At 58.2% G+C, this 26,055-nt stretch overlaps 2 protein-coding genes across 2 annotated transcripts in view; one reads left to right on the top strand and one right to left on the bottom strand.

Moving 5' to 3' along the window:
* LOC134154677 (uncharacterized) lies at positions 1-22,691 on the bottom strand. The gene is made up of 18 exons (XM_062601357.1): positions 22,676-22,691; positions 19,778-19,897; positions 19,531-19,676; positions 19,332-19,440; positions 19,074-19,190; positions 18,892-18,959; positions 18,736-18,831; positions 18,427-18,615; positions 18,202-18,304; positions 17,929-18,070; positions 17,673-17,847; positions 17,464-17,563; positions 17,261-17,379; positions 17,089-17,126; positions 16,705-16,817; positions 16,537-16,603; positions 3,922-4,007; positions 1-110 (listed from the first exon to the last, which is right to left on the bottom strand). The coding sequence occupies exons 1-18, from the start codon at positions 22,689-22,691 to the stop codon at positions 1-3; spliced, it is 1,914 nt and encodes a 637-aa protein (XP_062457341.1).
* Positions 22,690-26,055, top strand: part of LOC134154678 (transmembrane protein 209-like) — a 13,795-nt gene continuing 10,429 nt past the window's right edge. The window contains exons 1-5 of the mRNA XM_062601358.1: positions 22,690-22,952; positions 23,660-23,712; positions 24,477-24,603; positions 24,720-24,778; positions 25,519-25,650. Coding sequence (XP_062457342.1) covers positions 22,690-22,952; positions 23,660-23,712; positions 24,477-24,603; positions 24,720-24,778; positions 25,519-25,650 — 634 coding nt within the window. The remainder of the gene's footprint in view (positions 22,953-23,659; positions 23,713-24,476; positions 24,604-24,719; positions 24,779-25,518; positions 25,651-26,055) is intronic.

Genomic DNA, 26,055 nt, shown 5'->3' on the forward strand with positions numbered 1-26,055 from the left:
TCACCTGCCTCGAGGCTCTTCCTCCACCATGCCTTCCTCCACATTGGTAGCCACCACTTTGGATTCAGGCTGCCTCTCTCGCTGGAGGAGGCGCTGGCCAGATACATGCTCTGCAATCAGAAGGGAAGAAAACACACAGTCAAGCCAAAGGCTGTGCTTTGGAAATGTGTAGGAGAAACACAGAAGGCAAGGGCAGAACGAATTGCTTTGAAGGTGGAAGGAAGTCTTGGCACAAGTGAGCAGATTGTCGACTCCCCATCAGGGCTGAGCTGCCTTGCCTCTAGTGCCTCATGCTAGGCGAGCCACGGTGCTGCAGCCTTGGCTCCAATGCCCTGCCAAGGACCAACAAAGGAGAAGGTGCAAAGCCCAGCCAGGCATCAGCCACTCCATTACCTTCCTTGCTGCTGGCAACATCTAGTCCCTTCTCTTCTTCCCACGTGGGCTTCACAGCTCCCACAGATGGTCTTGGAGGGGCACTCTCAAGCACATACCTGTAAACCAGAAAAAGATACCACTCGCAAGGAAGGGCCCTGCATTTCCTTTGCTGCTTCTGTGAATTCTGGGCGTGCAGGCACATTGCGAAGCTGATACAAACAGCAGCCTTTCCCAAAGGGGGAATATGCAGGACAGGTCATCTCCTGCAGGACTCCCTCAGGAAGTGCAGGGACCCAGCATCCTGCCTGCAGGGCCACCAGCTTCCTCCTCACACTGCTCCAGGCCTTCCCTCTACCCCTGGGGAGAGAGCTCCTTCTCAGCTTTCCAAAGCAAACCCTCCAGGTCAACACTGCAGCCTGTCTGACAGCTCCTGAGCAGGCTCCTGTGCAGGCACATCAGACAAGGCCCCTTTCCTCCAGCTTTCCACCCTCTTAGGAAATTCTAATCTAGACCTCCACAGCCCTTGCAATCCCTCCCAAGCTCAGGGCAGAGCATCTGCAAAGAACAGCCTCCATTCCTGGGCCCCTAGTGCAACAAAGGCCTTCACAAGGTGGGAGCCAGCACAGAGCTCAGCAGAACCCCCACACAGAGCCCAAGCAAAGCCAGGGCATGGCTGAAGCACACGGGGATCCAACTCCTCAGAAGACTTGCTCTGCAAGCACATCCTGAGCAGCCTTCACTAGCTCTGGCAACACACCTCGACCAAACCTGTAGTGAGGAGCTGCTCTTTGGGTGAGCCAGGAACTCAGGTGGAAAGGAGCAAACCAAAGTACTCACGTTGGAAAGACAATGAGAGAGCCAGAATGGATCAGGGAAGCCGCTGTTTGGGTGCTTGCGAGAACTGAATGCCTCATCTCTGGCATCTGCAAAGGGCAGAGACATGGGTGAGATGCTACGAAGAAAAGGACCTTGCTGCCCACAAGGGCAGACCATGTTTCCACTAATCAGAGAAGAAGCTGCCACTCAGAAAGAGGGAAACACCCCTCGCTCTTGCTCACAGCCATCCCCACCTCCATTCTACAGACCAGCAGGTGCGGAATAATACAGGCAGATGGCCAGAAACACTGGCAGGCTTCTGTCAAGGGCAAGAGCCAAGAGGCTGATGCAGGAGAGCACTTGTTGCATAGTGGAGAAGTCAAGGGAGGCAAACAGAGGCCTTCTGCACCAGAAAGCCCAGGCTGAATGACACGGCTGCACTGGAGACCTGGGCAAAGGCCCTGGCTTGCAATGACTTTGTCTGTGACAAACCCCGAGAGTCTTCTGCAACTTGAGGAGCAGCTGTTGGACGCACTGCCCCACAATCCCAAACATGGCCAGAGGAGGCCTGGAGACAAATGGGATCCTAACACAAAGACCCCAAGGAAAGGCTGACTTTCTGGAAGACTTCTGGAGGAAGCCTAGCAGGAAAGAACTCCCAGGACCTGGCAGTGGGGGGAAAGCGGTTGCTTTGGACTTGGCCAGGCTTGCAAAGGGGTGAGAAGGAGAGCTGTGGAAAAAGGCAGACTTACATCCAGAAGAGCTTTGAGCAGCTGTGGGGAGGCATTCAGCCTGCGCAGAAAGCCTCTGTAAAACCACATTGTCACCTCTTTGCCTTCAATGAGAAGCACGCCAATGCCCTTGAAAAGAAGGGCCACGTTCTTCCCATTGGCCAGGCAGCAAGACAGAAGGTACACGGTCTCCTCCACGCAGGCCACCACTGTTTTCCAAGGCACGGAGATGGCCACGGCTACGTGAGGATACTTGAGGGTCTCAGCTTTCCTGCGCCCTAGGCAACAAGCAAAGAGCAGCCCAGTCACGGACGGAGCCCTTCAGCAGGCTCCCACACAGTGCTGGGCGCCTGAAGGTCTTGCGGCAGCACGGAGCTGCAGAGCTCTCTGCTTTAACCCCCACAAAAGCCCCCACAGGAGGCTCCTGTCAGCCCTCCCTGACCCAGATTCAAAGCACTCTGCAGCCTCCTGGGCCAAGTTTACCGCAGGGCTTCCTTCCCTGCACAGACACCAAGAGCAAGCCCTGGCCACCTCCTGGGAGCGGGAGGCAGGAGGGCAGGCCAAGCAGAGCAGCAAGGGGGCCAGCTGCCAGCAGAAGGCAGTGCACAGAGGAATGGTGCCGGCACTCAGGCCATGCTTTGACGAGCCTTAGCTGTGCCATGTCACGCTGGCTCCAAAGGAGGAGGAAAACACATGGGCTGCACAACAGCCTTCCACGCTGCCTCTTAATCCATTGGTGTTAGGAAGCAATAGGAAGGACTTGTCCTTTTGAGCAGACGGCTGCTGTGGCATCAACAGGGAACAACAGTGGCAACTACACGGCACTGGAAGCAGCAGCCACAAAAGCCCCACTATGGAGCCACGTGTTCGAGCCAGTGCAAGAGAGAGACACACCGAGAGACTCTCGTTGGATTCTGCATTATAATGTTGTGATAATCAAAACACCCTGAAGCTCTGCTCAGCACCCGGGGCAGCAAGTCTCAATTTCTAACAGCCCCTGGGAAACAGCAGAGAGCCACAGCCCCGCGATGTCCCCAGGGGAAGCCGAGGTTTCAGTCTGCCTTCTTACCAGCAACAGAGGCCTCCTCGTGGCTGAGGCCGTGAAGATCCACAAGGTTGCTTGAGAGGCGAAATGCGGGTCTCTGAACAGTCAGAGGACTTTTCTTGCCAGCAACGACTTGTTTTGTAGCAACACTGAAGTTGCCAAGGGGAATAATTCTCACATCCTGCAGCCAGAGAAGTAGAGAGAAGCCTTAGAAGCATGGGAGACAAAGAGAGAGTTGTTCTCCAAGCATGGCCACGGTGCTAGGTGCCCTGCCCATGGCTGGCATGCAAAGGGGCAAGACAGAGCCTTCTGGAAAGCTTGGCGGAAGCCCTGGAGAACTCCCTGAGAAGGCCATTCCCCATAGTTTCCTCCCCCTCCTCCTCAGCCTCCAAAGGCAACGTTGCCGCCCCTCCAGCACACGAAGAAAAGGCTTTCCCAGAACGGCTCTCTTTCTGGCCTTGCACTCTGCCAGGATCTCCAGAGAGGGCCCAGAAAGCCTCCCACCCTTCCAGCAACCACAGCTGCACTGCACATTGGGCACCTCCCTTTTGGGAGAAGTCGGTCTGGGGCACAGCTGTCATTTGCAGCATGCTTCTGCAGGGAAGTTGCTTCTGCTTGGAGAGGAGGGGCAGGACTATTGCGGCCCATGGCCCCGAGGGGTCAGTGCTGCTGCCAGCATGGGTATGGGAGGGGAGGGAGAGGATGGCACACCCACCTTGTTCAGCACCAGCTTCTCCTGGATGTAGTTGGAGACACCCTCCCAGATGGGCACGGCCACTGCAAAGCAAGGCAAAGACACGTCATGCCCCCTGCACCACAAGGCACCATCAGCGGAGGACCCTTGGGGCACCCCCAGCCTGCCCAGGCTCCCCAAAGCCCCCGGGCATCTACAGCCCATCTTGGCGCTCAGCCTCTCGACAGCGATCCTGGGCAAGGAGGTCGCGAAGGCCTTACCCCGCAGGGGGATGACGGGCACCCGCTGCTCACGCTGCGTGGCGCGGCACTTGTGGGGCTGCCGTGACCCCCGCACTGGGGAGGTCCTGGGGCAGGGATAACCCCACCGGGGGACCGGCTGGGCTGGGTGCTGCGGCTGCACTCAGCCAGGCCATGGCCCCATGCTGGAAACCTGGCTGCGAGGGGAGGGGGGCAGTGGGGCACTGCACCAGCCTCCACCCATGGCGACACAGCACAGGCTGCGGCTCCTGCTGCCCCCAGTGCAAGGAAGTGCTGAGAACGGACCGATGGCAGGGAAACCTCCAGCAAGGCCTTGGCAGGCAGCAAAGCCCTGGCTCAGTGCCGAAGGAGAAGTTTCTTCCTGCCAGGCGTGGGCAGCTGGTGCATCCTGCCTCTGGGAATGTCCCCCAGAGCCCCCAGATGATGCCACACACGGGTCTGTGTCTCTCCACATTGCCCAGGGAGAGCTCGCAGGCTCTTGCGCATGCCCTGGATCACCTCTGGCACCTCTGGTGTCACCCAGTGTTTCCACAGCAGCAGCTGACTCCCACCTTCCACCACCTTGGACTGGAAATGGGAGGGGGGACAAGGAGCTCGCACACTTCTGTGCACCTCTTTTGGGCACACGGCAGCTTAAGCAGGATGAATCCCACAACCGTCCTGGGGGTTGGTGGCGTGCATGGGATGGAGGTGTCTGCCCCACCACCTGGAGGGCTTCTCCCCAAAGAAATGAGGGGCCCAGGCTGACTCAGCTCACTCACTCCCCGAAGCCTGGGGAAATGACTTCCCTGCTGGGTGCAGGAGCAGCTCCTCTGCCAGGAGCCGCAGTGCTGAGGGCACTGCCTGCCCGTGCTGAGCTGAGCTGAGACAAAACGGAGGGAAGCTCCGGACGCTCAGGAGGGAGGCAGCAGCTGAGAGCTCCTTCTGGCAGAAATGGGCAGAGCCCTTCCAGTGGGAAGTCTCTGGCTGCAGGGCAGTGCTGCTGAGCTGCTCGCGGGGTCCTGGAGACCTCGCGCAGGTGATGGTTGAGGCCATCTTTCCAGAGAGCTCTCTCGGTGGAGCAGCTGGTGCTTTAGGGCAGGGACTTGCTGCCACAGTGTCCGAGGGACAGGGCGGCACGGCTTCCTTCTGCCGGGGAGGGTGTAGGGCTGTGCGAGCAGGGCGTGCGTGCAGCCAGGTGTGCCCAGGGCTGTGCCTGAGAGCAGTGTCCTGGGAGGTCAGGGTGCCCAGGGCCATGCCTCTGCCACCTGCCTTGGTCAGCACTCAGCCCGCCTGGGCAACTGCCTGCAGCGCTGCGTGGAGAAGCCATGGTGGGAAGTAGCAGCCCACAGAAGGGCAGGATCTTGCTGTCCCAGATCAGAGGCTGTGTGGGGCAAGGCTGCTCAGAGCTGCTGCTCAGCCCCAGGAACTTGCCCGGAGGAAAGTCAAGGCAGGGACCACTCCACAGGGAAGGAGGTTTCCTGAGTGTTGGCTTTCTGTTCCACGCTGTTGTTTTGGGGGAAGGGAAAAGGAGGTGCCAAGGCTGGAGAAGAGCTGGAGACTGGGGAGGCTGCTGAGGGGTCAGCAGGTCTGTGGGGAAGCTCAGAAAGTGCTTTTGCCCCTGCTCTGCCCACGCACAGCAGCAGCAGCAGCAGCAGCTCTGCTGGCCCCAGGAGCCTTTGTGGCAGCTGCTCCTTGGCACCTGCCAAGAGGTGGGTGCCCCAAGGCAGTGCCCTGCTGCCGGGAGGGCTCTCTGGGGCACAGCGAAGTGCCCCAGAAGTGGGCTGGGGTCTGTTGGCTAAGGCAGGCAATGGACGCAGGAGAGGGCATTTGGTGCTGGCAGGAAAAGCAGCAGGCGGTGGAGCCATGGTGCGAGAAGGGGAGGAAGGCAGAACAGAAGTGCGGTGGGAGGGAGAATTAGGGAATTTAGCTCTCTTCTCCTCCATTGCAGATGTTTTCCTCCCAGAAAACCCCACATGGCCTCTGCCAGCCCGCAGAGCCTCTGCCCCACAGGCCCCAGGGCCAGGCCAGGCACTGCCTTCTCTGCAGACAGACCTCTGGCTGAGGAGAGAGTCCGATTCCAACGAGATGTTACTCCAGCCTAGGCCTCTCTTGCAAAGGCTGGAGCAGCAGCAAGTACATGGAGGTTCTGCTTGCAAACTGCAGCTCACTAAGTGCTTGAGGTCAGTGTTCTGAGAGCTGCTGGTGCTTCAGCACAGTCTTTCTAGCACAGGCTGGAACAACAGCAAGTAGGTGCAGAACAGCCAAAAATGCACTGATTGCCCCAACAGGGTCTTCTTCCAGCAGCCTGGGGCCTGGGAGCTTCCTCAGCCAGAGGCAGGAGACACAAAGCCTTTGCCTGCTTGGTCCTTCCAGAAGCACACCCCCACCTTGGCCTGAAAGCACACCGTCAACCTGTGGCAGGGCCAGATGCAGCTCCTTGCTTGGCTTCTCTCTTCCTCTTCAAAGCACTTCTGCTGGGCTTCTTCTCACCTCCGCAGGGCAAGGAGATGTGGCTTTCAGCGACCTCTCTCTTGCCTCTCCTTCCTGACCAAGAGCTGTTAGCTCACAGCCTGCCCCGGTGCATGCAAAGTTCAGATGTGGTCATTTACTCCCCAAGAGGCCTTACTCCTCCTGCAGCAAATACCCTCTGGCACTTTATTGCCCAGCCATTCCCTGTGCTTTGGTCCTTCTGTAGCTCTTATTTGGGGAGCCTATAACATGGAGAGGAATGAGTGGTTCTGGTTTTGGTTTGTTTGAAAAGATTGATCCCTACCAGAAGCAAGCAAGGCAGAAAGACATCTTGGGCTGGCTTTTTCCTCCAGACCACGTTTGTCACAGCAGAGAGTCAGCTGCCCGTATGGGAGCATGATTTGGATCGGAAAAGGGTACGGGAACTCCTCATCACAAAGGCCTTAAGCCATACTGGGGAGCCAAAGTCCTCAGGTAAAGCCCACAATTTTCTCAGCCTGGTCTTCAAGTACGGCCTCAGAACACAAGTGGGCCTCTTGGCATGCTGGGCTGCCACCTTCAGCAGGAGCTCTCCTGGACGGGCTGAGTTCTTGCTTTTCTCTTTACTCATACAATTTCAAGAAGAAAACAAGAACTCCCCAGCAGTGTCCCCGGCCACACTGAGATGACTGTGGCTCCTAATGGCTCCATTCGCAGAAGGGCCCAGGAAGAGTCTGCATAGGTATTGTCAGAGAAGGAAAGCTCCTCAGATCCATTGGAGATGTGGGCCTTCCACTCGTGTATGCAGTGTGCTTCCCAGGCTCTGACAAAGGAAAGGGATGGGCGGAGGAGGAGGGCAAACTGGTTCCTCTGGAGTCCCTGCTTTGTGACAGGACCTATTTCAAAGCACGGAGATCATCAGAGAGGTCCTTTTTGCTCCAGGATCTTTTCCTCACCCAGCACTGTGATTTGTTTCTCTACAGCTTTCAACATTTGCTGGCGTGTCCACAAACCTATTGCCTAACACTAGCATTTTTGAATGTCATCCCGTGCTGACTGGGAGCAATGTCATTTATTGGCTTCTGAGACTATCTGATTGTGCTAGATGCAGGAAGACACTGAGGGTCTTCTTGGTTGGTTTACATAGTCCTGTAGAGGAGTTTCCCTGGAAAAAAAGGAAGTTTCGACAGGGCAAGTGGTACCCGTGTGTGTGTTTGTGTATGCATATACATCTCCATCGAGAAGGCTCAGCAGAAAGCGGCTAAAAGATTTGTCCTCCATAAAACTGCCTTTCTGAGCTGTGAAGGAAGATGGGATGCTTGGAGACAGAGAGACCTGCAGGGGTCCAGGTTGGCCAATGGTGTAAGTAGATATGGTCAGTGGGTTTTCTGAAAACGTGTGGGGCATATCACAGAATCACAGAATGGGTAAGGTTGGAAGGGACCTCAGGGGATCATCTTGTCCTACCTCCCTGCTCAAGCAGGGTCACCTCGATCATGTTAGACAGGGTTGCATCTGGGCAGGGTCTGAATCTCTCCAGAGGAGGAGACTCCACAATGTCTCTGGGAAACCTCTCCCAGTGCTCAGTCACTCTCACAGGAAAGAAATTCCTCCTCATATTGAGGCGGAGCTTCCGCTGGTTCAGTTTGTGCCCGTTGCCTCTTGTCCTGTTGCATGGCACTAGTGAAAAGAGTTCGGCCCCATCCCTTTGATGGGGATATCCAGTGGAATTTCCTTCACTCTCTTTCAAGAGCATGTTGAGTGATAATCAAACACAAAAAATCAAATGTCTTCCTCTGTGTGGGCCCCTTTCATTTTGAGTTCCTCTGAGGGCTTTACATCTCTCTACATTTTTGCACCGTCCACTCCCATGTACTATTTATTTCCACAAACGCTTTGGGCTACGTGTGCTGAAAAACTAACACTGGGTTTTTTTTTTCCCCCTCTCCCAGGTGCAGGTGAAGTTGGAAGTACATGTGTTGGCTTCCATGCATCTACTGAAGGATCTGCAGCAAATGCCACTTTCCAGGGCAGTACAGAGGCATTGTGATATTCTGAGCAGAAAGGATGTGACCGGCACAAAATACAATGCAATGCTGGTGAAAAATATTTGCTTTACACAGCACGGTAATGGTTTCCCACTAAGTGGTCTGGCTGTGAGAAATCCTTGCAGCAGTCTGAACCTAAACTCCAAGGGGTTTCAAAAACTGCCAGGCACACTGCACTTCCCTCTAACAAGCCTGCAGGGATATGGAGCATGTCTGGCACAGTAAAGTCCATGTCCCTTCTCGTGCGAGTAACCAACTGGCTAACCTTTCTTCTGCAGCTTGATGGAGCTGCCTAAGTATTTTGTATGGAAGCACACGTGTGGTCTTGCTCAAGTCAGGTGCTGCCTTTTAGCCAAAGCAGTCCCTCTGCTCCCTTCCATTCTCTTCCGGCTACAGACATGTAGCATTTTTAGCGTTCTCTTAGCACTGAGCACATTGCTCCTGGATCTGTTCTGTGTCCCCTACTTCAGTCCTCCTGCACTGGAAAACCCTCCAGTGCAGCCCAGCATGGCCACTGGCAGGCACAAGGCTTTGATGCTGAGTGTGAGGGCACTTGTGCCTTGCACCCGGGAGCGTCGCGGCAGGAAAATGGTGTCAGTGCTGACAGGGAGGTGATTCCAGCCCCACCCACCTGGAAGCCAGGAGGAGGAACCTTGCTGCTGCTTCTGCTAGTGAGCTCACTTGTGCCTCAAGACCTGAGAGGCCACCAGTGGCCACAAAGCTGCTGTTAGTGCCTGGGAAGGAGCAACCAGCCTGGGGAGGCAGCAGGGGTGTTGGCAAGCTCAGTGCAGGAGAGGAGAGCAGCAGGTGTTGTGCAGCTGCCTCCAGGAGGGCTCCACGCTGTCTCCCATTGCTTCTTCAACAATGTCCTGATGAAGCAGGGACTTGGTGTGTAACCAGGGAGGGGTGCTGATACCTGGCCGTGCTGGAGAGGAGCTTTTCAGAGAAGGACCTGGGGGCTGTGGTGGGCACCAAGCTGACCATGAACCAGCAATGTGCTCTGGTGGCAAAGAGCAGCCATGGTATCCTGGGCTGCATCAGGAAGAGCATTGCCAGCAGGTGGAGGCAGGTGATCCTTCCCCTCTGCTCAGCACTGGTGAGGCCGCACCTGGAGAGCTTGGTCCACCAGCACAAGAGAAACATGGACCTACTGCAGTGAGTCCAACCACAAAGAAGACTAAGGGCCTGGAGCATCTCCTGTATGAGGAGAGACAGAGATAGCTGGGCCTGTTCAGTGTGTAAGGGGAGAAGGCTCAGGGCAATTTGAATGTACAGAAGTACCTGATGGGGACATGGCATAAAGAAGACAGAGACAGATTCTTCTGTGACAGCCAGTGGCAGGATGGGAGGCAACAGGCACATGTAGAAATACAAGAAATTCCATTGAAATGTAAGAAAAGATTTTCTGCTGCAAGAGCGATGGAAGACTGGACCAAGTTGCTCAGCAGGACTATGAGTCTCCATCCTTGCTGGTGCTCAAAACCCAACTGGACACAGTCTCAGTCAGCATGCTCCAGGTATACCTCCAGGTATAAAAGAAAAGAGGGTGGAGGCAGATGTTCTCCAGGGGTGCTTTCCAACTTCAGCAATGCGTTGATTCAGTGATTTGGTGATGCTGCCATTTGTGAAGTCACTTGTGAGCTGCCTAGAGGAACTTTGCTTCTCCATGGAAGAACTCCTCTGTATCACAGAGCAGTCAGTGCCTCGGCAAATTACTTCTCAAGGGCTTCAACGAGGCGTGGGGGCTTTTTCTTCAGGGCCTCGTACAGGCGATCCTTGCACCAGGGAGTCCAGCTCGGCATCAGCCTGAACAGCTCATGCATCATGGTGTGGGATGTTTTCTCCGCCAGAATTCTTTGGTATTGCTCAAAGTCCAGAATGTCCCCGAGCAGGAGGTCCAGGACACCTTTCACTTCTACAACGCGTTCAGTCAGCTCCACTCGGTGCCTATCAACAAAGTGTTCCCCTGGGGAGGCCAGAAGCAAAGGGTTAGTCATCTGTGGACACACTGGTGCTCTTTCAGCTGCTTCACAGGTCATGGAGCAGCAGCCACTTCAGAGAGGGGTTTGCCTGAGCTAGCACGACCCAAGGAGGAAATGAACGGCACCACGGAGCACCCAGTCCTCTCTGTTGTTAGTGGGTGATGGCAGCATCTAGCCGAAAGCAGAGGCTCGTGTGAATGTCTAATTCAAACTGGGGCTGTGCTGGGGCCAATGCTGTGTTTTAGAGTGGGTGTTTGAGCCCCTGCCCCTGGTTTTGAGGCATTTTCCCCCAAAAGTCTCACCTGTCACTGCCAACATTTGAACAGATTCTTTGGGGATTTGTTCTCTGCCCCTAAAGCCTGTGGGACAGCAAAACAGAAAAGAAATGAGAGGGGAAGCAATGGGAGGGAGCTCCAATCTTGCATGGTCAATGGGGCGCTGCAGAAGGGAAGGACAGAGCAGACACCTTTCCAAAGGAGGCTCCTTCCCTTAGGAGACTAGGACTCCCAGGCCACCTCCCAGCCTTGCTGGTGACCCTTTCTCATGGCTGCTCCCATCTCCACTGAGCCAGTGCCATCAAGTGACAGCACAGCTAATTACAGCCCTATCAGAGACCACCACAGCTGCGCAGTGTGAACTGGCCATGGGAAATGCTGGAGCTATGGATGATGTACGATGAGCACCTCTGACAGGGAGGAGACATCCCATCACCTGGTTCAACCTGTATGTCTTGCTGGGAACTCACTGCATTGGAGTTTTAAGCTAATTTCAGACAGTGTCATGGCAAATACGTTCAATCGAGCTCATCACCCTTGGCTTGTTCTGCAGCAACCATGCACACGTCAACATGGCTGCCCCACAAACACGCCGACACGCACATGCCAACGACACAGCTGGGCCTTTCACAGGCAAAGACACACACACGGCAGCCCCACGCACACCCATGTGCAGGGCAATGGGGACCACTGGGGCAACATCCCCCCTGCTCCCCCCCACCCCAGGGGTCCAGGCACTCCTCTGCCCCCCTGCACCCCAGGGGCCCAGGCATCTGGGCACTCTCCTGCCCGCCTCTACCCGAGGGGCCCAGGTGTCCGGGCACCTCTCTTCTGCCCACTACGCGAGCGGCCCAGGCGTACGGGCATCCCTCTGCCCCGCCCTGACTCCAGGGCCCAGGCATCCGGACACCCCATTGCCTCCCCCTACCCCAGGGGCCCAGGCGTCTGGGCCCCTCCTTCCACGTGCCCAGGAAGTCCCCATCCCTTCCCACGTCAGGGGCCCAGGTGTCCGAGCACCCCCCCTCCCCACCACCCCCGTTACCTGAGCGCCGGCTCGGACGCCTGGGCCCCTCGCCGCGCCCCCTTCCCTCCCCCAGGCCCAGCGATGCCGCTGCCGCCCCGCGCCGGGAACTGCAATCCCAGCAGGCAGCGCGGCCGCCGAGCCCCGCCCCCTCCCTGGCGCCTCGCGGGAGCAGCCGCTGTGAGGAGGAGCCTTCCTGGCCCCGAGCCCCGGCTGCTCCGCTCCGCTCCTCAGGCCTCCCCAGAGCTGCCGCGCTGCAGGCGGGCGAGCGCGCCGCACACCCCGCCAAGAGCCACCCGGCCTGGGGCAGCTGGTTTAATTCAGCACACAAGAACTTCCTGGGTGCTCGCGCGGCTCACAAGCAGAGCTGCTGCTGCTGCTGCCGCCGCTGCCGCCGTTGTGGCTGCTGCTGTGGCCACCGCCGCTGCCCCCGGGGCTCCCACTGCCGCTTCCCCTCTGTCTGACATGTGGTCTTCGACTGCGCCTGCCCCTGGGGCTGCCGCTGTGCCCGCCACCGGGGCTTCCACTGCTGCTGCCACCGCCAGTGGATCTGCTGCTGTCCCCGCCACTGGAGCTTCCACTGCCGCTGCCGCTCTGTCTGACACTGGCACTGGAGCTGCCGCTGTGCCTGCAGCTGGAGCTTCCACTGCCACTGCCAGTGAGGCTGCTGCTGACACTGGGGCTGTCGCTCTGTCTGACAGTGGGTTTCCCAGTGCCACTGGGGCTCCCGGTGGGGCTGCCGCTCTGTCTGCCACTGGGGCTCCCACTGCCACTGCCAGTGGGGCTGCTGCCGGCACTGTGGCTGCCACTGATGCTGCCACTGCCCCTGCCACTGCTGCTCTGTCTTCTGTTGCCACCGGGTCTGCCGCTGACACTGCCACTGCTGCTGCTCTTTCTCCTGCTTGTCCCTGTCTCCGCCCATGGCTCTTCTTCCCCCTGGAGAAGGAGGCAGAAAGGAACAGGCTGTGCCCTCCTGCGGCAGAAAGGCCAAGGCCGTCCTGCTAGGGAGGACAGGGGTGCGCAGTGGGGGCCAGAGCCGGTCTCTTTTCCCGCAAGGGAAAGGCCTGTTCCCTAACTCTTCCTGTGAGCCTTCCTGTCAGCACCCTTCTGCCCTGAAGGGAAGCCCAGCAAGGCTGAACATCCCTTGCTTGTTCACACCAAAGATCTAACTCATCACACAGCTGAAGAGAAACTCTCCATCTTCTAGCGTGGAAACGCCCTGCAGTTCCACAGCCACCAAGCAGAGAGCCCCAGAGGCTTTGTTGGGTTGCTCACAGAGAGCGCTGGAGAGGCAGATACATTGCAGAAGTAGAGCACAGCTGGCATCTCTGAAAACAAAGCCCTGCACAAAGCCTTCCAGGGCCCAGCAGGCCTCTTGTACAGCCAGCGCCCATAGCACAAGGCCTGGGCAGAGAGCAGGCTGGCACATGAAGGGCCTCAATGAGGAGCACTTACCACTCCAGACCTCTGACGGCCCTCGCTCAGAGGACATGCACTAGTGCTCGGGCTTCTCTCCGTTCCTTCTTCCTGCCCGCTGCTGCACTCTGTGCAGAGCACTCTGAGGTGACTGGCACCGGCCTGCAAATACACACCGCGGAGAGGTGATATGAGCACAGGGAGAGTAGGGTCCCCACCTGGCCCTCACCAGCTTCACACCTGCTCCTGCAGCAGAAGGCAATTCTGCAGCAGAAGCACAGGGCTCCCACTGACTGGGGCCACATCAGTGCATCACCTCCCACCAAAGCACCTGGGGCTGCACGTCATGCCTGAAGGAGAGCTCCAGGAGCCCAAGGGAGACTCTCTCCAGGCAGTGAGGAGAGCAGCAGGGTCATCTGCAAGGACAGGCTCTGAAACACATCATTACCTGCTGTCCTGCCAACTACAAGACTGCTCCGTGGCCCCAAAGGCTCTGTGTTCAGGGGTGGGCAACGGATTATTGCTGGGCACCCAGTGTCAAAGAAGCAGAAAGGCATCAAGCATTTACACACAAAGCCCTTAGCAGGTGGACAACATCACAGAGTTCTGCAGAACCCTATCCTCACCCACAGAGCCCAGATGAAGGCAGAGCATGCCTGCAGGCAGGTGGGACCCAGCCGCTGGAAAGACTTGTTCCCAAAGCACTTTCAGAACAGCCTCCCCCAGCCCTGGCAATGCAGCCCTAACAAACCTGTGCGGAGAGGCTGCTGCCTTTGTCAGGCAGGGGGAAAGAAAGAAGGGAAAGTACTCACATTGGAAAAATACTTGGAAGAGGTTCAAGGGACACAATCGAAGCTGCTTTAGTGGCTGTCAGGATTGAATCCCTGCGTATTTTCATCTGCAAAGGTGAGAAAGAGAGGTGAGATGCTGCCAAGGAAAGGCTCTTGCTGCTGGCAAGGGCAGCCCATGTTTCCATGCTACAGAGAAGAAGCTGCCTCTCAGAACTGCAGAAATACCCGTTGCTCTTGCTCACAGCAGCCCCTCCATTCCACACAAGAGCAGCTGCAGGGGAATATGGGCAAAGAGCTAAATGATCTGGCAGGCTTTTGTCCAGGGAAGAGCCAAAAGGCTGATCCAGGACAGAATGGAGAGAAGAGAGAGGCAAGCACAGGGGAAGGCAGCTCACTAAACTCTAGGGCAATGTGCAGGGCAGTCCTGCTAGGGAGGACAGGAGGGCTCTGTGGGGGCTATGGCAGCTCTGTTTTCGCAGAAGGGAAGGTTCTTCCCCAGCCTCTGCTCTGAGCCTTCCCGGGAGCCTTCCTGTCAGCACCCTTTTACCCTGAAGGGAAGCCCAGCAAAAGCCTCTGCTCCTTAGGAAAACAGCCCTGCTCTGGCAAAGGTAGCAACACGCTGACATCATGGAAGGTTTTCTTTTTAAAAGGCAGATTTGCTCTTAGAAAGGAGAAACTAGTACTTTAAGACAGCCTTGTTTGAAGATGATGGAGCCAGGCCTCCAGCAACAGCAGTGGCAGCCGAAGCCAAGCAGGAGCCCGGGCAAGCAAAGCCTGGAGTAATTTATCCTCCTTCTAGCTATGTGGCAGAGCTAGGCCCCAAAGCAGCAAAGGTCCCCCAGCTCGTGTGCGCCAGCAGGAACCTTGAATCGTTCAAATAGTCAAGATGCACAAAAGCATTGCCTTACCTAGCAGCAAGCCCTCAAACCAGAGCTGCATGCTCTCCAGCGCTGCCTCTGAAAACAAGTCAGTTGTGGGGTGAAGCAGCAAGGCGCTTTACTCAGCCTTCAAACACTTGTCCCCATGCTGCAGCAGCCACCCCAGGGCTCTGGGAGGGGAGGGATGACCTGCCCCACACACAGGCTTAGAGGCTGCTGTGTGTTCATGCACACATGATTTTGGCTTTGCACTGTTAGCAGCACCCCACCACCACCGCCCTGAAGATGGCTGCAGCTTATTTTGGGGGATGCTTTTGAAGACAGAAAGGTGCCTCCCATCACTAGGAAAGATTTGTATCACCTTTTATCAGCAAAGCAAGTCACTGACTGTTGCTCTGTAACGTTCGCAGCCCTGATGTGTAACACAGGCTATGACGCATGGCTAGAGCTCTGCCAGCAAAACACTTGAAGACAGCAGGGTGGCTCTACTGAAGAGGTGAGCTATGAGCAGTTGATGGATGCACCAGCAGCTGCTGCTGGAGGAGAGGGCCACTCTCCAGGCTCACAGCACTTGCTGCCCATTAAAGCTCCAGTGAGCAGAAGAGGTTTGGGTGCAGGTAGATGGGTACCATGTCATGGTGAGCTAGTGGTAAATAGGTACCTTGCAAAGTCTTCCCCAAGACCTGGTCCCCTCCCACCTCTGCAACACTGAATATGGTGCAGTTCAAGTGTTGAAGACAGAATTAAGAAACTATGACAGAGGGAGAATGAAGCCAGACATGTGCCCTGGCACCAGAGTGAGAGCCTGACACCTTTCCTCTCTGCTTTGATCCTGCCTTAACACAACAGCGGTGTGGCTGTATTCCAGCTTAGGCTGTCCCTTGTAGGATGACCTCGTAAGGCCACCGGACTAAGGAAGACAGGCAGCAAACCATTGCCCATCCCGGAACAGAGTCCCTGGGGCCACGGAGCAGTGGCTAATGTAGCTGGCAGCACAGCACGTAATGCTGTGCCTTGGAGCCTGTCCTGCCAGATGACCCTGCTGCTCGCCTTCCTGCATGGAGAGAAATTTTTGCTCTGGTTCTGTCCAGAGCTCTACTTTGGGCATAACGTGCAGCCCTGGGTGTTTTGTTAGGGGGTGATCCCCATTCCTGTGGATGTGACCCCAGTCAGTGGGACCCACGTGCTTCTGCTACAGAACTGCCTTCTGCGGCAGAAGCAGGTGCCCAACTTGTCAGGCTGAAATGGGGACCCTACTCCCCCTGTGCTCATGCCACCTCCCCGCGGTGTGTATTTGCAGTCCATTCCTAGGCACCCCAGAGTGCTCTGCCCAGAAGGCAGTGCCAGGCGGGAGGAAGCCATCTTCAGAAGGTGGAGCACCTACTGAGTGGCCTGGAATGAAGTGGACGAGAATGCCAGAGCAGTAAGTGTCACTACTGGGGGCCCTTCTTTTCCAGCGTGCTTCCTGCAAAAGCCTTGTGCTATGGGCGCTGGCTTGCAAGAGCCCTTCCCATGGGTTCACTGAGCCCTGCCCAACATCGCCCAGTCCTGCCTTCAAAGGCAGCAGTGGTGAATGTAGTTTTGGAATACACACGCTGTTGCACCTTGCTCTCCGTGAACACACCAGCAGAGCCTCTGGGGCCCTCCTGCTGGTGGCACTGGAAGTGCTGGGCCTTTCTGTGATAGAAAGTGAAGAGCGAGTGAAGAGTTTCTGCTCAGCTCTGTGATTATTCAGATGCTTGTTTCAAGCAGGAAAGGGATGTTCAGCATGGACAGCAGGAGGATGACCAGTGCCCTCCACCAAGACCAGTGGACCACGGCGCTGTGGTGGTGGCTGGGCCCTGGGGGAAAGGAGCAGGGATGAGTCAGAAACCCCATGTGAGCCTCCCAGCGTGGGAAGGGGAGCAGAGGACTCGCCGAGCGGAGCCGGGGCGGCACTCACTGTGACAGTCGCTGATGTGGATGTCATAGATGTGCGAGTGAGTTTTCAGGGTGAAGAAGAGGCCGATGAGGTAGGCGGCAGGGAGCAGCAGGGACACTGTGTACACCAGGGGCCTGCGGGACACGGCGCTCAGCCCCACGCGAGAGCCCTTTGGAGGCCCCGGCGTTCCCCTGCACCACACAGAGCTGAGAACACCGGCGGCTGTCCCAGGACAGAGGGAGATGGACGCAGCGTGGTCCAGCCCTGGGACCAGACAGGCACAGCGGTGCCATCCCCAGGAGGGAGGACGCCCTGCCCGCGACCAGGCAGCTCCCCGAGGACCTGTGAGCCAACCCACGAAGTGCCACCCCGACACGGGGACCGGGTCCACCCCAGGACACTCACTGGATGTGGCTGTAGTAGAGCATGCTGTTGTTCTGCACCTGCAACGGAGAGCCCATCAGCGGGGCGAGCGCCATGGCCGTGCCCTGGGCACCCTGCAGTGCCCGTTGCGGGCCGCCGGCAAGGAGCCGGGCGGGCTACGGGCGCCCGTGGGTGCCGCGGTTTGGGGGCTTACCAGGTCGAAGTGGCAGCTCTTGCAGAGGTAGTGGCCCAGCGCGTTCTGGGTGATGTTGTGGCACTCGCCGCACACCAGCCTCCCGTACACCTTGGAGAAGAGCATCGGGGCGAAGACGCCTGCTGGCAGGAGAGGTGGAAGTGGGCGCCAGGCCATGGCGTGGGACATCTTCCCCCCGACGGCACCACTGCCAGGGCACTCACCTCCCACGGAGAGGAAGAGCAGGGCCGAGCTGACACCCGCCGAGCGGCTGTTGAACCTCTGCTCCTGGTGCCGGATGCCTCCTATGACCGTGCACAAGCCCTCGGAGAGAACATGGCTGTCAGTGTGACCTCGGCGAGGAGGTCCTCTCCTCCCACGCTGGAGGACGGGGGCTTTCGTGACACAAGCGCCTCCTCCCCGCCGGGCTCACCAGGACCAGGAGGACGCAGCCCACCAGGGTGCCCGTCAGCTCCACCTTGACGATCTCCTCGTAGCACTTGCGGGCGCCCTTGATGAGCGCTGTGATGTAGAAGGTGAGCTCTGTGATGGAGCCAAACGTGGCGTTCACCACCGCCCCCACCGCGACGTTGCTCTGCACCGAGATGCTGCGGGGACGGGAAGCGCAAAGGGTCAATGGGGCGGGAAGCAGCGCCGCGGGGCGGCCCCGGCACCAGGCAGCTGCTCACCTGGCGATGGCCATGCCGATGTAGTAGGAGAGGGGCATGATGGAGAGCAGCGCCAGGGCGAACTTCACGGGCGAGCTCGTCACCCAGTTGCGCCCGTCCACGTAGCCCAGCACCAGCGTCACCACCACCAGCGGCAGCAGGTCTGCGGCGGCCATCAAGGACGTGTCCGAAGTGGGGGGGGTCGGTGGTTTTTGAGGGGTGGTACCTCAAGGTGGTGCCCAGTTGACGTGTCCCCCCCTATACACAAAAAGGAAGCAGGGGGGAAAAGGACACTGACAGCGAAGACGTTGATGCCGTCCATGGCGTACTTGTAGTAGTAGGCGTTGATGGCGCGGTAGCAGCACTTGATCACCTCCGCCTCCAGCGGCACGTTCGTCTGCAGCGGCGGCAGCGGGGCGATGGAAACCAAGCGGGTGACACTGGTCTGGGTGTCCCCCCCTGCCAAAAGCCAGCCCATCGAGAGGGGACCCTCCACCCCCAGCACCAGGGGCCACCCACCATGCGCGGGCGCCGGATTCGTACCCGCTCCGGGGGCGGCAGCAGCACCCGGTGGGCCGTGCGGGTGCTCATCTTGGTGACGGAGATGAGGAAGAAGAGGAGCCAGGCGACGAAGCAGACGAGCCCGTGGGCCACTGCCAGCGCCGGGTAGCCCAGGCAGAGCCACACGGCAGCAGCGGCAGCGCGTTGCTGCAAGGACGGCCCGGTGGCGGCAGTTTTTTAGGGTGGAAAAAGCCAAACGGGAGCAGCCGGGCTCCCAAAGAGCCGCCCCTCGGGCCCCGTCCAGCACCTCCCGCGCCGGGCGCTCACCCGGTAGCCGGGGTCCGCGGGGCACCAGCGGCCGGGCGCTGGGCCGCCGAGCAGGGCCGAGGTCTCCCGGGTGCCGTCGGCCTCCGCGGCGGGACCCTGGCGGAGAGTGAGGAGGGGCTGGCGGGGACGGACGTACGGACGGCACCCGGCCGTTACCTCCACCCACTGGATCACTTTGCTGAAGGGCCAGAGGAAGTAGCTGCCCAGGTCCCTGCAGAGCCGCCCTGCGGGGACAGCGGCATCGGGACGCGGGGCAGGACCCCGACGCGCACGTCCCGTCTCCCACCACGACAGCCCGGCCCGGTCGCACCGGGGACGGGCACCTGGGGAAGACTCACCGTAAGGAGCCCCCACGACGGTGAGGAACATCTCGGCGGCCACCAGGACGTAGAGGAGCGCCAGCCACCAGCCGAAGAGCAGCGCGTAGAGGACGCTGCCCAACGTCACCGTGGAGCCTGCAGACAGCGACCGGCCCCTCCGCTGCTCCGCCAGCCGCTTCGCCACGTGCACGGCGGGGGGGGGGGGGGGGTGTTAACCGGGCTCCCTCCTCCCAACAGGGTTTTGCCGCGAACCCTAGAGCCTCAGCGGCCGCCCACCTCCAAAGCCGCGGATGACGTTCAGGTTGGAGTAGAGCTCCTTCCTGATCTCCGAGCGGTCCTCCCAGGGCCGGGCGGTCGCGTGGCTCTTCCACTTCTTGAAGCCGAACTGCAGAGAGGAGAAGGTCGCGGCCAAAGAAAAGACCCCCTCCCCTCCCGTGCAGCAGGATGGGCATGGGCCGCGGGGGGACGGACCCACCTTGACGTCGTTGGAGAGCTTGTTGGCCTCCACCGCGCTCTCGGCCGTCAGCGTGGTCTTTGCCCCGCAGCTCTCGCACGCCGGCACCTCGTTCAAGTGCTGCTGGCGGGTGACGACTGCGGGCGAGAGGCGAGCGGGTGTGGGCGCTGGCACAGGGACCCCCCGCGCGGACCCCCCTCACCGCTGCCGCCGCCGGGCTCCCTACCGGGCAGGATGCGGAGGGCGAGGATGCGGGGGGCGAGGATGCCATGGGGGTGGGAGGCCGAGGGCAGGTCGCCATGCGGGTCGTTAATGGCGGCGCAGCGGCGGTCGCAGGGCGAGCCCCACCGCGGGCCCTCGCCCCGCACCTCCGGCTCCCCGGCAGCGGCTGCAAGAGAGGCAGCGGCCAGGACGGGCCGGGCCAGGCTGAGCCGCGCTAAGCCGAGCCTGGGAGGCGCCGCGCGTTCGATCCCCTGCAGCCCTGGCGCCGCACCGGAGCCCCTGCTTCCCCCCCCCCCCCGAAAAAAACCCCACCCCCTTCCCAGGCTCATGCACTCCAGCACCCGCTGCAGCCCAACCCAGGAGGGACCCCCGCACACTGTGCAAATCGTCCCCCAGGTGCAACACCCCTGCCATGGAAAGCCACCCCCCCCCAGTGCAATGTCCAGGATCCCTCCCTGTGGGTGCAACACCCAAAAGGGACCTTCCTCCCCTCCCCCCCCATGCAATGCCCCCCTGTGGAAAGTCCCCCAGTGCAAGGCTCAGGACCCCTCCCATTGGGTGCAGCACCCCGAAGGGACCCAGAGGCAGCGGCAGTGGAAGCCCCACTGCAAAAGAGAACGGCAGCCCCAGTGTCAGTAGCAAGCAGCGTGGCAGTGGCAGCGGGAGCCCCGGTGGCAGACAGAGCGGCAGCCCCAGTGTCAATGGCAGTGGCACTGGAAGCCCCACTGTCAGACCAAGCGGCAGCCCCAGTGTCAATGGCAGTGGCACTGGAAGCCCCACTGTAAGACACAGCGGCAGCCCCAGTGTCAATGGCAGTGGCACTGGAAGCCCCACTGTAAGACACAGCGGCACCCCAGTGTCAATGGCAGGGGCACTGGAAACCCCACTGTCAAACACAGTGGCAGCCCCAGTTGCAGCCCCAGTGGCACTGGAAGCCCCACTGTCAGACCAAGTGGCAGCCCCAGTGGCAGTGCCGGACACAGCGGCAGCAGCCGTGGAAGCCCCAGTGGCAGACGCAGCAGCAGATCCACTGGCGGTGGCAGCGTCACTGGGAGCCCCAGTGGCGGGCACAGCGGCAGCCCAAGTGCCAGCGGCAAACACAGCGGCAGTGACAGTGGGAGCTGCAATGTTGGACACAGCGGGAAACCCGCTCGTAGCAGCAGTGGCAGCGGAAGCTCCAATTCTGGACTCAACAGCAGCCCCACTGGCAGTGGCAGCGGCACACGAAGACCCAGTGTCAGACAGAGCATCAACGGCAGTGGGAGCCCCAGGGGCAGCGGCAGTGGCCACAGCAGCAGCCACAACGGCAGCAGCAGCAGCAGCAGCAGCACTGCTTGTGAGCCACGCGAGCACCCAGGAAGTTCTCTGCAGCTGAATTAAACCAACTGCCCCAAGTCGGGTGGCTCTTGGCTGGGTGTGTGGTGAGCTCGTCCGTTTGCAGCGTGGGAGCTTTGGGGAGTCCTGAAGAGCAGAGCTGAGGAGTCAGGGCTCAGGGGCTGCTGCCAGGGCAGCTCTCCGCCGCGGTCGTGCTGTGGCTCTTTGGCTGCAGCTGCAGCTGCGGTGGCTGTGGCCTAGGGGTGTGCTGCGTCTTGTTGGTGCTGGGGAGAGGCGTGGAGAGGGCCGTGCCATGGCCAACGCATGTCCTGGGTTCAAGGGGCCTGTGGGGAGAGGAGGAAAAAGCTGCTGTACACCTCTGAGGGGAGGAAGTGCTTGAGCCTGGGCCCCCCTTGCTGGGGCCCAGTGCTGGCTGCGTGGTGGCAGGGAACTGCCAGCTCTTGTGTGTGTCTTGGGTGCCCTTGAGTGCTGGGCTTTTGTGGGCGTGAGGGGAAGAAGGCGGGTGCCCAGGGCCAGAAGGGGAAGCGGCCACCCCGGAGGCTTGGTGCCAGCAGAGACCATGGCCACCTGGGCTGTAGCACCCGGGAACTAGTGGAGTTGCAGAGCCTGAGGGCAGGTAGGAAGGAGAGCAGCAGAGCCCAGAGGCTGGCCTTGAGGTGAGCAGGCTTCCCCTTCTGCAGAGACCTGCTAGGGGGATGCCAGGGGAGGCAGCTCAGAAGGGCAAAGGAGCTCAGGAAAGCTGGCAGGCCTTTAAGCTGCTGAAGGAGAGCCTCCTCCAAGTGCCACGCTGCTCCACCTTGACACTCCAGCAAGCCCAAGTCAGGGCAAAGCCTGCGGCCCCTCACTAGCAATGGCGATTCTGGAGGACCAGGCTTCATCGTTCCATCTGGTGCGTGCGCATCTGCAAATGCAGGAGCTTTGCTTGAGAGCCTGCTCAGGGAGACTTTCATCAGCACTACATGAGCATCGAGTCCCCTTCTCTCTGCAGACTGACAAGCCTCGGTAAGGATCCGCACCTCAGACCAGCTTCTAGCCTCTTTGTCCTCCACGCATTTTCCATTACCCCCACAGCAGGAGCTGCGAGAGAAAGCGCCCATCACAGAATCATCGAAGGGTGGAGGTTGGAAGGGGCCTCTGGAGATCATCTCGTCCAACCCCCCCTGCTCAAGCAGGGTCACCTACAGCACACTGCACAGAGTGGCCAAGCGTTAGACACTGTGTTTATCGATAACTGTGCGGTCTAGGCTTGTAGTTAATCTCCTTTTTTAGGCTTTCTTACTTTCAGGTTGGTGCTTGGGATCTGAGGCAAAGGCAGGAAGGGTTTTGGAGCAGCTGAGGTTGTCCGCTGGCCCGCGCTCACAGAGCGGTCTGCTGTAACTCGTTGTGCTCCCTTTCAGCCGCCAGCGGTGCTTTTATTCCTCCCTGCTCCTCGTGGTGAGGTTTGCAGGCAGGAGCAACACGTTTGGCCAGGCTCTGGCGTGGGGCAGCCGGGGGGTGTGCCCGCACGCGGCCGTAGTGGGAGCCGAGCAGGGGAAGGGTACGGCCGGGTGTGGGCACGGCCGGTGGCGGCCAAGGCGGGCGGCAGGGCGCGGGGGGCGTCGCGGCCGACGCGCTGGGGCCGCCATGGTGCCTGGGGCCGCTTGCGGCCGGGTCGGGCAGGCGCCATCGGCCGAGCGTCCGGGGCGGCTGCGCGAGCGTCTCCCTGGCAACGGCGTCCGGCTGGGATCGGCGTTCCCCTGGCAATGGCATCCCCCTGGCAACGGCATCCGGCTGGGATCGGCGTTCCCCTGGCAATGGCATCCCCCTGGCAACGGCGTCCCCGCCCCCGCAGAACTGCCTACGGTGACGTCACGGGTCCGCGCGACCAATCGTTGGAGGTGGCTGCGGTGAGGGCGGCTGCGGTGAGGGCGGCAGGCGGAGCCTGGGCCTGGGGCGGGGCCTGGGCGCCCTCGGGGGCGGAGCGGAGCGGAGCGGCGGTGTCGCCGCCCTCCCGGGGCGCCTGCTGGTTGCGGGGCCGAGTCTGCTTGTGGTCGGCGGGGTTTGGCTGCGGGGGAGCCGGGGCGTGCGCGCTCAGGGCCTGTCAGCGAGGCCTGGGAGCGCGGCGGGCCGCTGGCAGGTGACAAGTGTCCGTGCGTGTCGTGGTGTGTGCCAGAGTGGGGGGGGTGTGGGGAAGGGTCTAGGGTGGTGGAGGTGGGAGAGGGCTGTGCGTGTGAAATCCTGTCATTTCAGTCAAACCGCGTGTTCTCTGAGGTAACTCTTGTATGTTTGTGTTCAGCGACGAAGTAGCTGAGAGGTTTTGAAGCCTGTGGCCGGGGGAGGCGTGGCAGTTTCCTGCGCTGATGGGAGGAGCAGGGAAAGTGGCCAGTGTTACTGCTGTTGTGTGCGGCATTTTGTGGCGTAAAGGCGGGGTGGTGTGCGGAGGGTCTGGAGACGGACACGGGCGGGGGTTTTCAGTAGGAAAGCGGCCGGGCTGTGCACGGGCGAACGTTGTTTTTCAAAAGCGGAGTCGTCTCCCCCGCCCCCCTCCCCCCCCCCGCCGTTAACGGCATCTCCCCGGCAACGGCGTTCCCCCCCGCCCCGCCTCCCCCCGCAGAACTGATTCCGGTGACGTCACGTCCGCGCGACCAATCGTTGGAGGCGGCTGCGGTGGGGGCGGCGGGCGGGGCCTGGGCCTGGGCCTGGGCCGCGGCGCCCTCGGGGGCGGAGCGGAGCGGAGCGGCGGTGTCGCTGCCGACTCAGGGCCTGGCAGCGAGGCCTGGGAGTGCGGCGGGCTGCCGGCGGGTGACAAGCGCGCCCGCGTGTGTGTGTGTGTGTGTGTGGCATGGTGTGTGCTAGAGTGATGAGAGGAGTAGAATATGCAGGAAGCGTTATTTCTGTTACATAGGGCATTTTGTGGTGTAAAGGGGGGAGGGTGTGGGGAGGGTACAGAGCTGTCCTGAGCTGACAGAAGGAGATAGGTGGGTGTTTTCAGTAGGAAAACTGCCAGGTTGTGCAAGATGTTTTCTTGGTCTGTTTTCCTTGCTTGGAGAAGGCAGTGTTGCCTCAGCATTCCGAAAAATGCTATTTCTCAAAAACGCTGTTGGAATCTGGCTCTCTTTTCTGTCCTCTGTACCTCAGTGGAGAAAATGGAAACTGTTTCACTGTGAAGAGGTGACAGTGCTTATGCAGTTTATAAGAGGAATATTGTTTTGGGTTTTTTGTTTTTGTTTTTTGTTTTTTGTTTTTAAACCACTGAAGCTCATTCTTAACACTACACACGATTTGGTACCTCAATGTGAAGTCCTTTTATGTAATTTCTTTTTGCTTTTTTACTTTTTTAAAGGTCTTGTACAGAGTGAGAATCTAACTGTATATAAATTTTCAATCTTTAACTTTCTTTGTGTGCTTCCTGTTGCAGACAATGGCGGCAGAACAGATTTCTGCAGCTTCGCTCCTTGACAGGACTGTGAAGATTAGGAGGGAGGCTGAAGAGCGGAAAGTGGTCTGGGCCTGGGGCCTCCTTAATATGTCTGTTGGGGGGATGATATATACTGACATGTATGTTGATTGTTATATCTGACTCAACTAAGTAAAGCATTCTACTTTGTATATGCTTAAATATTTCATAGGACCCAGTTACTGTTAAATTGATCGCTTCTTCCTTTTCTTTTTAGGACTGGAAAACTTATAAGTTCCTATTACAACATCGCATTTTGGCCGCTCTGGTATATTGGTGAGTTGTCACAGCATATGAATTAGTTTTAGGGAGGAGGGAAGGTTTCAGCCTTCATTCTTCTTGCTGGGGAAAGCACTTTTAAGGTTTGGGGTTTTTCGTTGTTGTTGTTGTTTTTTAATAACCAAGCTTCATTTTGTTTTCCTTTATCCCTTTTGGTGCTGTTGGAATTTCATCATTTTAGTGACAAGTAAGAAAGAGTGTGAAGAACAGGTTTCCTACCTTAAATGTGTTTAATGTGTGCAATAAGGCTTTGGGGAATAGTTGAAATAGTAGCGCTGTGTTGTATTGTAGGGCTGCAGGACATTTCCAAATAATCAAATTTGGTTTCAAATGAGTAGGCTCAAAAGTAATTGTATCTAATACTATTAGCGGATGAAAAGGAAGAAGAGTGAGAGCAATGTCAGGTAACGAGTGACAGAAGGTTTGGCAGAAGACACTTGATAAATAGCATGAAACTTCATTGCAGTGCTTTGTATCCTGTCTGGAAAATACCTTTCGCTTTTACAAATACATATTGTAGCAACAGAAATGAATTTCAATATAGAAAGGAAATTTATCTCTAATGGTTCTTGCATGAAAAGGAGAAGTTGTCTTACGTCCGTGCTCAGACTGGCAGTTATTGGTAGCCCTAACAATAAACTATTCTTGATTTGTGTATAAACTTGTTTTCTCAGATCATTTACTGTTACTCCTGTTTATGGTGCCTAGCATGATAAAAACCTTTGTGTTTGTTCTAGAGCTTGCGCTTGTATCCCTGTTCAGTCTGAATGCCTTATTTGATTTTTGGATGTACTTCAAGTACACAATGGCACCAACTACCTTGGTCATGACTCGTAGACAGCAGATCCTTCTAGGGATGCAGAATGCAGGTAGGTGTTATAAATTATAAATACTTTTTTTAAAGATGATATCTTTCTCAAGCCCATGAATCTTTAGTGAAGTGAGTTCTCAGTTACCTCATCTGACAAGAGCAGTAAGATGAACTAACTGCAGCCTATAAAAATTCAAAATAAAAGTGATAAATTGATGAGCAATTAAGGGGAGAAGTGGAGAGGAAACAACCAATACAAAAGGAGAAAAGGAGAGTGGGCTGTTAAAGGGCAGTGAGAGAGACTTAAACTTTATGAAGCTGGACAAGGAATTTGTAACCTATAAATGGGATTGAGAACAAGGCAGAGTGTATAGGTTTGTATTTAAATTTGGTATCCTACTATCATCATACTGACTGGAGAGCGCCAAATTAGAAAGAGAAAAGAGACCTTAGTGTGCAGTCT

The sequence above is a fragment of the Rhea pennata genome, unplaced genomic scaffold (genome assembly GCF_028389875.1).
Source record: "Rhea pennata isolate bPtePen1 unplaced genomic scaffold, bPtePen1.pri scaffold_33, whole genome shotgun sequence".
Taxonomy (NCBI): Eukaryota; Metazoa; Chordata; class Aves; order Rheiformes; family Rheidae; genus Rhea; species Rhea pennata.

Bases quoted from the DNA above. Each gene is read 5' to 3' on its own strand.
- LOC134154677 (XM_062601357.1), bottom strand. The intron at 18,832-18,891 runs GTAACGGCCGGG...ACTCTCCGCCAG, and splicing joins AAGTGATCCAGTGGGTGGAG to GGTCCCGCCGCGGAGGCCGA. The intron at 4,008-16,536 runs GTCCATGCTGAA...TCCCTGCCCCAG, and splicing joins GCACTGGTCATCCTCCTGCT to GACCTCCCCAGTGCGGGGGT.